This window comes from Hibiscus syriacus, unplaced genomic scaffold, assembly GCF_006381635.1.
Source record: "Hibiscus syriacus cultivar Baekdansim isolate YM2019G1 unplaced genomic scaffold, ASM638163v2 tig00110597_pilon, whole genome shotgun sequence".
NCBI lineage: Eukaryota > Viridiplantae > Streptophyta > Magnoliopsida > Malvales > Malvaceae > Hibiscus > Hibiscus syriacus.
In genome coordinates, this window is record NW_024062795.1 from 7,946,002 (window position 1) to 7,958,356 (window position 12,355).

Below are 12,355 nucleotides of genomic sequence, written 5' to 3' on the forward strand. Positions count from 1 at the left end.
CGTCTACTACCTTAGCTATCCACACTAAGGATTTTCCAACAAATTCACTAATTTGTTCTTTCTTTTGAGGACAAAGAGTAACCTTACAACTCCCTCAAGAATTATACCTCAATTCTTGACCACACTCTTTTTCAAAGAGAAATACATAAAGTTGCAAACTTAAAATGAAAACCTCACAATGCAATATGTTTGCACAATTCTAAAACAAGATAAGAACACTCAAAGATAATTACAAATGAGCACAAATTGTGTTCTTGAAAGCAAAATGAATATTGAAAGCAAAATGAATATTAAAGGAAAATTGGCTTGATTTGCACAAATTTGATGTTTGATGATTTCTCTCTTATTTCTCGATGATTTCTCTCTTGTTTCTCAATAATTTCTTGTTGTTTCTTGTTGATCAATGGCTTCAGAACTTGTTTAAATACTCCTTCAATTGATTCTGAACGTTGGGGATACTTAGTGGAGTCAATAAAGTCGTTTAAGTGTGAAAACAATTAATAAAATCAGTTGGGAGTGTCAGTGCATCAATGCATGCACAAGGTGCATCGGTGCATCAAGTGTAAAATTCAATTATTTTGACCGTTGGACCCTTAGTACATCGGTGCACTAAGAGTGCATCGATGCATGAAATGCATTCGATGTTTCAAAATATCCTGAGTGCATCAATGCATGGCTTGTGCATCGATGCATCAAATGCACTGAGTGCATCGATGCATCAAATGCACTGAGTGCATCGATGCATGGTATGTGCATCGATGTATAAAATGCATTCGATGTTCAATTTATTCATTGGTGTATCGATGCATGGATTGGTGCATCACTTTGAAAAATTGATTTTAGGCTTGATTTTGGTTCAAAATACTTTGTGAAAATTGTTTAAAAAATAGTTTAAGTATAAAACACAATTTTACACATTTAGTAAGGTTTGAAATTGATCTTGAAAGACTTGGAGTAATATTTTGATATTCGAGTAATTAAATCGAATATACTTAGAAAATCATTTGTAAAATCTTAAAATTCATTTATACTTAATTTGTTATATCGAAACATCAAAATGTTTTCAACACATGGGCACTATCATTATGCTTAATTTATTCATACATTCACATCATTGCTCTTATGATCACATATTTCTTTTCTTCTGTCACATACCACATGTATGTGTAAACATCTATATCATATCATTTATCATTTCTCATGAGTTCATGTAAACACTTATGTCATATCTTATTCACATATATTCATACCGATCATGGTCACATATATAATAATATATACCCATTTTCATGTACTCATGCACACATAAGAATCATATCAATCATATAACTTTTAAGAGTCACTTCTTACCATGGTAACTCTGTCACTGGCTCATCGCAAGCCAATGTTTATTCAATAACATAAGTACAAATTAAATTGCACTCACATTAGCCTTGCTTGCTTTAATTAGATCCTAATTCTTCGATTATTCCAGAACGGGATTATGTTCTATATCTACATAACAATACATAGATCCATATCAATATTCTAATTGATATACTCTAATCTTCCCTTTCTTAAATTAAAGGAAATGGTACTTTCATTTCTTGTTTAACGTATGTATCGATACACTCTATAGTGTATCGATACATGTATCGGTACATAAATTACATTCGATATTTTCCATTTCAAGTGTGTATCGATGTACTTCTTGTGTATCGATACACTTATTGCATTCAATGTTTTCATTTTAAGGGGTACATCGATACACTTCCTGTGTATCGGTACACTTTGAACACTTTCTGGAAATTTATCCTTGATGTATCGGTACATATGGAATGTGTACCGATACACACCAGCCCAGAATTCACATTTTATGGACGGAAATTACTCATTTCATCTTTTACAGTTCATGTTTCTTTCTCTTTTATGCTCTTAACTCACATACATATGCTTAAACCAATTTATACTCGTTTATTACATCTTAAACCCCAACATCTTATTATCCATATAAAATTCAAGAATCCTACTCAATTTCCAACATGTTCTAAATCTAATTCTATCAATTCATATCTCTTAATTAAGTTGATGACAAGTCAAATCCAACTTTCAATTCTTATTATAAACTCTATTTAAATATTTCACTCAAAAACTCCAAATCTTTAATCTTTCTTAACTACTTTATCTTTTAATTTTAAGATAACTTAAGCTTTCCTTAAGCTTAGTTATCATCTAATGATCATAAATCAACCTTTAATTCAGCAAATAATCGACTAACCATAAAACTCACCTTTGCTATTGTGGCTCATGGCTGAAGAAAAAGAAGAAAACTCTAGAAGCTTGTTTTGCCTTCTTCACTCTTCCACGTGGGTTTCCTTATCTTATAAAGGAAAATAAAAATCTTTAATGTTAAATGACCATTTTGTCCTTTACTTCATCTAATAATTACTAACAATAATTCATAAAATGTCTTCAAATAAGTCATTGAACTATTTAATTATTCCACTTTGAATCACCAAATTCTGAAACTTTACAATTTAGTTACTAACCCGGTATTGAGGATGTCACAAGAATAGAGAGTATCAGTGCTACCTTTGTAATATTAAAATAAACTACCCGTTAAATATTGTTGGGTTCGATCAATATTGATACTGCTGTGTAAAGTAATATCGGTATCCCTTGAATATCGATAGCAATTTTGCATTTTGAAATTTGAACATTTTGGAAAACACTAGGTAGTATCGATACTACCAAGAGACTATCGATACTTCTCTTACCTTTGGTATCGGTACCACATCGATATTGTTCATGTAGTATCGATATTGTTCATATAGTATCGATATTGTAAGAACAATATCAGTATTGGTTACCCAGAAAATTGTTTTGTGTTCAAATTCTAGTTTAATGAACTTTGAATTATTTTTGGAAACTTTGAACAAATTCAATTAAGTCCAAAAATATTTTTCCTTTAAATTGTTATATCAAAATAAAGGTTTAACAATATCTCCTTTTTGATATAATAAAACATTTGAAAAATAGTTTTTGGCAAAACTCTCCCTTAACAAAACATTTTCTGAAACAGAGAAAATATTTTAAAAGTATTTGAGCTCCCTTTTCATTGAAAATTTGAAAATTTCAAACTATACTTATTATTAGGATTATTTAAGCTCAAAAGATTGACTGAAAAAGCTATCAAGATGGGGGTGAATTGGCCTTTTAAAAATTTAAAGAATGGAGGAGAAAAGATAGAAAAATTTGCATAAATATTTATAGTGGTTCGACTTCTCAATTAAGTCTTTATCCATTACCTTAGCTCCACACTATGGATTTTCTAACAAACTCATTAATTTGTTCTTTTTTTATATAGGCTCAAGAGTAACCTTTACAAACTCCTTAGTTTTTCAATGGCTAAACTAGAACCATTGACCTTTTACAAATGTTGAAAGATGTAAACAAGAAAACCTTACAAAGGTAAGTGTTTACAACAATTAAACTCACAAGAAAAACAATTAAAATATATGCAATGAGTTCCAACATTTATGTACAAAAGAAAAATGAAATAAAAGAGTGAAAGAGTTTTTCTCTTGATCTCTATAGCTTGGATAGGTGTTGTAACATTCTTCAAGTGTATTCAACTTGTTTTTATATGTTGGATTGAGTTTGTGGTCGTTTTTAACCGTTATAGATGTTTTGGAGCCGTTGGGAATTATTTTTTTACAAAAATAAAATTGCCCAGAACAAGTAGTATCAGTACTCATGCTAAGAGTATCGGTACTATCTTTCTAATATTTAAATAAACTAATCGTTAAAGAATGTTGGACTCGATCAATATCGATATTAGGGTTTCATTGTATCGATACTACTGTGTAAAGTTGTATCGATATCCTTTGAGTATCGATACAAATTTTGCATTCTGAAATTTGAACATTCTGGAAAACACTAGGTAGTATCAACACTTCTCTTACTGTTGGTATTGGTATCACATGCATGTAGTATCGATATTGTAAGAATAATATCGATACTACTTACTCAAAAAACTATTTTGTGTTCAAATTCTAATTTAATGGATTTTGAATTATTTTTAAAAACTTTAAATAAATTCAATTAATTCCAAAAAAATTTTATATTTAACATATTTCAAAACTGACAGTCTCTATAGATGACTCATGAGTAAAAATCTAATCGTTATAGGCTTGAAAAGAAATATCAGTTTCTTAACTCTGCTATCATATCAATAATCTTAATATGATAAAGTTTAGAGTTAGATATCATATATTTATCTTAATATGATAAATTCATTGTGAGTTATTGAGAGAAATGGTGAAATAATGAGTTTGAGAACTAAAGAGAGATTCAATCAAGGAAAAAAAAGAGAAAGAGAGAGAAGAGAAAAAATAATGTGACATATCATTTTTTTTATTAAAAATTGATAAAAGTTACCATAATAAAAACGAATTAAAAAAATTACTAATTGTATGGTAAGTGTGAAAAGTTTGGTGACCAAAATATAATCATCATAAATATTTGATGACTATTTTTATAATTTATCCTAGTATTTATAAACAAACATTAACATAGACGTAGATAGAGTATAGTGCTAACTATGGTTAGTTAATAAACCCTGAAAGGGTAAGGCAACCGAGTTAAAAAGCGTTTCTGCGTGGAAGGATAGAATCGTACACAGAGAGAAGAAGCTCTCCCCTGATTTAGACAACCGAGTCCATTCGAACGAGTCTTTCCTCGTTTTGCAGTCGCCCTTGTTGCTTCTCTTTATTCATCTCATCTATTCGGACTCTAAAATCACTTTTAGATTTTTTTTCAATTTTTGTTGGGGAAGGTTCAAATTTTAATCGAATAGCATATAATCTAGGTTTTGTTGTACCCTTTATCCAGATTTTAACATCTGGTAAGCTTTAATTTCTTTTTGTTATAATTTTTTTTGGGGGGGGGGGTTTAGAGCTTCAATGCCGGGGGTTTTATTGTACAATTGAACGTTGAAGATTCGTTGTATAGAGAGTTCTTGTTGTTGTTTTTATGTATATTTGTTGAGTTAATTGAAAATCTTAATTTTCCTTGATTCAGTTGATATTATGAATGCTTTTTAAGCTAATATTCATATTAGGAGCTTACTTAGATTCCTTGAATATTGAAGAATTGCATTAGTTTCACTGTTTTTTGGCTGTCTTTATTGCATTAATTTTGGTAACTGCTACTTTGCTTAGCTAGGTTTGCACTAGTTTGTCTAAGTTCTAACCATGTACGTGATATATGGTGCATATATTGATAGTAATTCTTTTATGGATTAAATCAAAATCAGAGTTTTTTTATTCAAATTTTGTTTTTTGTTTTTTTTTTTGCAGGCATTTGGGGGATTTTCACCTAAAGATGGCTTATTTAAGGTAGTAAAAGGATAGATCTTCATTCTGATCTGCCGGTTCTGTCACTTGGGTTATATTTTTCTGTTTTAGATTTTAAGTTTAGGGTTGGGGTTTTGGTTTTATTGATTGATGATTGTTGGTGAATTTGGAGTTTTTTCTTGTTCATTTGCTGTTGGCTTCCCAGTTTGGGGTCTTCTCGGAGGGGAAGAAGGATCTCCTGGTATCTCCTCTGCCTTAGGCTGCCACGTAACACGTGATTTTTTTTCTCAACGTTTTATGTCTCGGAAAGCTCAGATGGCAGTGGCAGTGTTCAAAAGTCCTCTTAGAGGGGAATATCTACAGAAGAATGGTATGGAAGGGAAACAACCTGTCGGGAGGAGACGGGTTTTTGTGCAAACAGAGAATGGTTGTGTGTTGGGTATGGAGTTGGATCGCAGTGACAGTGCTCATACAGTTAAAAGAAGGTTGCAAGTTGCCCTTAATTTCCCTATTGGGGAAAGCTCACTGACGTTCGGAGATATGGTGTTAAAGAATGATCTTGATGTCGTTCGGAATGATACTCCGCTTCTCCTAACAAGGAACTGTGTGCACAGAAGCTCCTCTACTCCCTGTCTTTCGCCTAATGGAAAGGATCTCCAGCAGAGAGATAGAAGTGGTCCTATCGAGATACTGGGACATTCCGATAGCTTTAATGTATTAAAGGTGGTGGTGAAGGACATTGTTAAGGCAATTAAGATGGGTATTGATCCACTTCCTGTTCGTAGTGGTCTTGGGGGTGCTTACTATTTTAGGAACCCTAGAGGTGAGAGTGTCGCGATTGTGAAGCCAACAGATGAAGAACCTTTTGCACCAAACAATCCAAAAGGTTTTGTTGGGAAAGACCTTGGTCAACCAGGTTTGAAACGCTCTGTTCGTGTAGGGGAGACAGGCTTCAGAGAAGTTGTGGCTTACCTTCTTGACTATGGTCATTTTACCAATGTGCCACCAACAGCGCTGGTGAAGGTTACGCACTCAGTCTTCAATGTCAATGATGGCATGAATGGGAATAGGCCTAACAAGAAGAGTCTGGTTAGCAAGATTGCGTCATTCCAACAGTTTGTACAGCATGATTTTGATGCTAGTGATCATGGAACCTCAAGCTTCCCCGTTTCTTCTGTGCACCGCATTGGAATACTCGATATAAGGATATTTAACACCGACAGGCATGCAGGAAACCTTTTAGTGCGGAAGCTTGATGGCATTGGAAGGTTTGGTCAAATGGAACTCATTCCTATTGATCACGGCCTTTGCTTGCCTGAAACTTTGGAGGATCCGTACTTTGAGTGGATTCATTGGCCTCAAGCTTCGATTCCTTTCTCTGAGGATGAGCTTGAGTATATACAAAATCTTGATCCTATTAAGGATTGTGAAATGCTGCGAAGGGAACTCCCCATGATACGGGAGGCTTGCCTACGAGTTCTGGTACTTTGCACAATTTTCCTCAAGGAAGCTGCAGCTTTTGGTCTCTGTCTTGCCGAAATTGGTGAAATGATGAGTCGAGAATTACAGGCTGGAGAGGAGGAACCTAGTGAGCTAGAAGTGGTTTGTCTTGAGGCGAGGAAGTTGATAGCAGAGAGAAAGTTGTCATCTCCCAAGTCTGATGTCCGAGATGCCGAATTCCAATTCGATATCGACTTACCGGAGTTGGACTTAAACCCGAAAATGGCTACAGATGATTTTATGACTAGAACACCATTCCATTTGGGAAATGGATTTGTGAGTAACCATTTCCCACTTTCAAGGCTGGATGAATGCTTTGAGGAAGATGAGGAGGAAATTGAAGAGGAAGCCGAGCAGCAGTGTTTCTCTGCTTTCAAATCCATCAGAACGATCCCATCCATTTCAAAGCTTTCAATGTCACTCAAAAATACCAGCTTAGGTGACAAAAGCCAGAAGTACTCAAAATTTTCTGGAACAAAACAAGAAAATGGTTATCTCAATAGCTCGTCCGGCCATAGGAGTGCAAATGAGCAGCTTCCAGGAAGTGTGAGCTTTGTGATTCTAGCTGATATGAACGAGGAGGAATGGACCTTCTTCTTGGAGAAGTTCCAAGAGTTGCTCTACCCAGCATTCGAAAATCGAAAATCAGTTACTTTAGGTCAGAAGCAGATACAGAGGCTCGGTACTTCATGCCAGTTTTGATATATCGAGATATCCGAAAATCGATACCAGGTAGTCGAGTTTACTGAGAGATGAAATAAAGAGTTTTAGGATTTGTTTGCAGTTTGGGATGAAAGGATTTGTTTGCAGTTTGGGATGAAAGGATTTGTTAGGACCTGGGAATGTTGTAGTTTGGGAGCATATCTTTACGAGGAATTGCTGTAAATATTCTTTGGCTTGTTTTCAACTAGTAGAAATTGGTTTTATTTCTTCTCTAAGCCCTTTGGATTTTGTTTTCTTTCACTTGAATCATCTCCTTATAGACTTTGTTTGATAAATAATATTAGAAAAGTTTCTGCAAATGAGAACATCTCAATATTTCTTTCAAGTTCATTCATTTGAGATTAATTTTTACCTTGGTTCAGCACGGATTCTTCAGGTAGTGTAAGAGTTTACATGAGTGTATCAAATAATAATCTTTCAATCTTTGTACGTCAGTATATGGCGCTGTATTATAATTTTCATGACGTATTCTGTGTGAATGATTCAAGAACACATGGCTGGCATCCATTAGATTACTGTGGATATCATTTCTTTTGTTTTGTATTTATTCGCTGCCGACTGAATCTGTGGGGGTTGATTTTATCATCTTTAAAACTACTTTCCTTCTTTGTTTCAATGCTATTTTATTTCCAAAAAGACGATTCTTATTATGTCATGACAACATATCATGGTTGTCCATTTCTATAAAATTAAAGAAAATTTAGCCTCTATTCCTGAAAAGAATTTCCCACCAACATCCTGGGTAAAAGTATATTATGTCTCTATGATCAAATCAAACAGGGATTATAATTGTTTAAATTGTAAGAAATAAGAACATATCAAAAATTTAAAAGTTTAATTTAATTAATATTAAAATGAATAGGGACTTAATATGCCCTTACATCTAAATTTAGGGGAAGGGTATTATAGTATGATTTGATAAATATTAACTTAAATTTTAATTGGTTTATGTACAATACTATCGATGGACGATTACCTTGTTAGATATTACATGTTAGAAACTTTTAGAGGTGTTAAGTTATGCTTCACGAGAAGGCATTACATGATTATGCTTGAAATTAAACTTAAACTCGCAAGTTATTACGATGTATAAGAGATTTATGTATAAGTGTGAAATTGGTAATTTAGCAAGGTTTTTTTTAATAGTTTAGGGTGATTCTAAGGTAATGTTTGTTAAGAATCTCTATTAATTATTAACAATGTACGTATCACATTGATGCAACTGTTTGAATCTCTTTTACTACTAAGATCACTCTCAAAACAAGACTCGTATTAATTTGTTACACTAAGAATGATTACTTTGTAATATATCCGAGCCAAATTGGATTTCAATAAGGAAAATTAAAAAATTCCCAAATCAGGGCTCAATAGGCCATCTTAAGAACCATACTTGATTAAAATGTGAGTCGTAAACGATGGAATCTAGGTTAAAATGTGTAGATGATTTGATTAAAGCAAGAATTGGATGGTCGATGCTGACATTGAAAGCAAGGTGGAAATAAATATTATTAGAAAGCGACAAAGGAAACATCACATAATGTTGGGGTCCCATGCGAACACAGATCCTTTCTCTTTTTCATTTTCAACACTCACTTTGGTAGGGTTTTTATCTCATCTTCCATCATATCTCTTTGCTCATTTCCCATTCCATTCCCTTCTTTTTCATTGTTTACAACTGTCACTTATTCGTTATCAGACGCAAATAGTTGATGCTCTATACTTTCATATATATAACTTCTAAAGAACTTTAATATGTTTACGTTTAAATATGTATTGAATATAAGTATTAAATGTAAATGCTTTAAACATTTTTTAAAATTACAAATCAGCAAGTTGAAGCTTTCTTTTCCTGTGGATTGTTGTTGGGAAGTTTATAATGGTTTGGAGGTTACTTTTCCTTGTTTCAACTTATTTCTCAAATATTAAATAGTATATTAAGACTCTCCAAGTTTATATTTGTTGCATTAATGCTTCAATATGTTTTATTTATTAGTTAATATAAGACGCACAATTTTCAATATTCATTTATAAATATTTTGTTGTTTTATCGATGAAATATTCTATTATAATGGTCAATGAGATTTATATATGAATGGTACATTACTATATATTAATTTTGACATAGATTATACTACGCCACCAATTACAAAAACATTATATCAAAATTAAAACGTTGAGAATTAAAATATTTCAAAAAGAATGAATCGAATTGATTATTCAATCGATCATCCGAAGTTATTTTTAATATAATATCAAAACTTTGTTTTTACTAATAATCTATAGAATAATAATCTATAAGTTACGATGATATCTAGAAACAAAATGTGAGAACTGTATAATTCAACATCATTAGTCAGGATTACGTGTATGAACCAACGGTCCAAAGTCTATCTAATTCAGACCAAACACGATGAAGCAGGTTTGGTGAAGTTTTTGTTATCAGAATAGGCCGTTTAACCTAAAACTTCAATCATGAAGCTGCTCAATTTGACCTAAAAGTTATACACTGCATTTAATATAAGACTATAATATATAATAACAGCTTCAAAACTGTTCTGGATAGAGTTGGACGTGGAACCCTAATCGCATAACACCCTACAGGTTCTTGTTCTATCTTGCTGCCATTTCCTACATATTTATATACTTATTGTATCCTTTTCAAATTTCTTTAGTAAAATTGATTTTTGCATTTCAAGATTTTCAGGAAATTATTTCATAATAAAAGTCTTAAAGAGAACATTTCTAGATGAAAGGACCTCAAATATCTGACACTCTTGAAAATTCGTGATCTCTTAATATAATTTTTGACGGACCTATGTAATTTATCAGAGCTAAATCTACTATCAGTCGATTATATCTATTGAACCTGTCAATTTACGAGTAATTATAATGAACTTATATATGACACTAGTACTAGAATCATTATAAAACCTCTCAACCAAGATTCAAAAAGGAATGGGCACCTTGACCTACGCTTTTCCTTTTTCTCATTTTTATTTTGAAGATAAAAGATTTTGATATCGACCAACGACCCATAACTACCAGCTATAGTGCTTTGCCAAAATCATACAAATTGAATCATCAACTGTCAAGATAACCTGTTTATTTCCTTCAACAAATTGACGGTGCATCTAATATTAACCCTTAATAATATTAATTTGCATTGATTGTGGTTGAAGATAAAATGATTATAGATTGGAGAGAAGCAAATGCAGACAAAGGAGTGGAGAAGAGTGGAGTGTCATCAATCATAAGCTCTAGCAGGAGAAACTACAGATTGATAAGATGAAGCACACCCAAACCCCATACATAAATCATAAAACTAAACATTCATGCATGGTTTGGGATCAGCAAGGCCTAGTCTTCAGCCCACTAAAATTTCAACAACAGACCATTTTCTCAGAACAGAACTCAATTTTATTTGGGCCACCAGATAATAGGGGTAAAATTGACCCAGTAAGGTATATATGTTTTTTATTTAGGCTAATAGGGTAAGTAAACATTTATTTTGAGATATATGGTATTTTCTACAGTGACATGAAACTCGTCACGTCGAGGTGATGAGTTTTAATAAAAAAATATTTTAATTTTTTACTTCGATGTGATATATTTTAAAAAAAAATTATATTTTATTAAAACTCATCATCTCGATGTGATGAGTTCCAATAACACTATAAAAAAAATATCGTAGATCCAAAAATATAAACCGAGATGCCCCAATGGGTAAATAAAAACCCGTTATCCTTATTGGCCCAAAAAAGCCAAACAATAGGCTGTGGCCTAGCGAACTGATATTATTGGAATACAGAAAATGATGGGAAGAGTATAGATAGATAATAGAAAGTAAATAATAATAATAATAATAATAATAATAAAGGAAATGCTTAACAGTAGTATGTTTTAACATTCATGGATATAAGCAAAACCCAGATCACACTGTATTTTAACAGCAAAAAAAGCATTCCTGATATTAAAGCTGTTCTTCATTTCAACATTCTTTGTTGAAGAAAACTACTATATATATATATAAATGTTGCCTAATTAGTTATTCTTAGGAGGATGGTGCCTTGGTGAATGATAGTCAACATTGAAATCCAGGAAACCTGACTGATGATCACCATTGCCGCCACACCTTGATGACTCTGTAGCAGTCGACCCTCTCATTTTCACATCCTTCAGCTTCTTCATTTGCACCATTTTTCTCCCTCTAATTTGCCAGTTCTTGTTTGCACCATTCACTAGCTCCTGCTAAACCCCAGAGTTTTTTTTCATCATATATAAGCAACATTTATCATGCATAGATAAATTGTTATTAGTTCATTACCTTTCCGGTAGGAACTGTCTCATGGTTTGAATCTGGGAACAATGAGAAAAAACTAATTAAGTTCATCAACTTTAGAAACCCTAAAACTAGGGAGTGACATGCGTACAAATGCTCAAATGAAAAAGAATTGGACATGGTGTTATGTACCTTGGTTGGCTTGGGCAAAGGAGATGAATGCAGCAAATAGAACTAAAATGAAAAGGCATGTTATGATCTTCTCAGCAGCCATTTGTCTTCAGAAATGAAAATCAGGAGCAAATTTACAGTTTTAAAGCTAAAAAGCAGGTCAAATATAGATTTTAGCACCTATGTAGCAAGAACCCAAGTCAAAGCTAGTAGCCTAGGACTATAGTTTCCAACATCTGCCTAGCTTTTCAAATTACACACACACACACATATATATATATATATATATATATATACATACATACACATCATTTGAACCCTCCAATGTATCACCACCCACTTGTGT

The 12,355-nt window shown here is 32.7% G+C and overlaps 2 protein-coding genes across 2 annotated transcripts; one reads left to right on the forward strand and one right to left on the reverse strand.

Annotated features, from left to right (window-relative positions):
• Window positions 1-4,949: 4,949 nt before the first annotated feature.
• Window positions 4,950-7,648, forward strand: LOC120134439 (phosphatidylinositol 4-kinase gamma 5-like). The gene is made up of 2 exons (XM_039150873.1): window positions 4,950-4,960; window positions 5,456-7,648. Exon 2 carries the CDS (start codon window positions 5,487-5,489, stop codon window positions 7,536-7,538), a length of 2,052 nt encoding a protein of 683 aa, XP_039006804.1. The 5' UTR covers window positions 4,950-4,960; window positions 5,456-5,486; the 3' UTR covers window positions 7,539-7,648.
• Window positions 7,649-11,550: 3,902 nt separating this feature from the next.
• LOC120134316 (root meristem growth factor 2) lies at window positions 11,551-12,113 on the reverse strand. The gene is made up of 3 exons (XM_039150755.1): window positions 12,031-12,113; window positions 11,884-11,915; window positions 11,551-11,804 (listed from the first exon to the last, which is right to left on the reverse strand). Exons 1-3 carry the CDS (start codon window positions 12,110-12,112, stop codon window positions 11,601-11,603), a joined length of 318 nt encoding a protein of 105 aa, XP_039006686.1. The 5' UTR covers window position 12,113; the 3' UTR covers window positions 11,551-11,600.
• Window positions 12,114-12,355: the final 242 nt, after the last annotated feature.

Excerpts from the sequence above, each read along its gene's own strand:
- LOC120134439 (XM_039150873.1), top strand. The coding sequence starts at position 5,487 with ATGATTGTTGGTGAATTTGGAGTTTTTTCTTGTTCATTTGCTGTTGGC.
- LOC120134316 (XM_039150755.1), bottom strand. The coding sequence starts at position 12,112 with ATGGCTGCTGAGAAGATCATAACATGCCTTTTCATTTTAGTTCTATTT. Across the intron at positions 11,916-12,030 it reads CTTTGCCCAAGCCAACCAAG|ATTCAAACCATGAGACAGTT; the intron begins GTACATAACACC and ends CATTGTTCCCAG. Across the intron at positions 11,805-11,883 it reads AGACAGTTCCTACCGGAAAG|GAGCTAGTGAATGGTGCAAA; the intron begins GTAATGAACTAA and ends GGGGTTTAGCAG.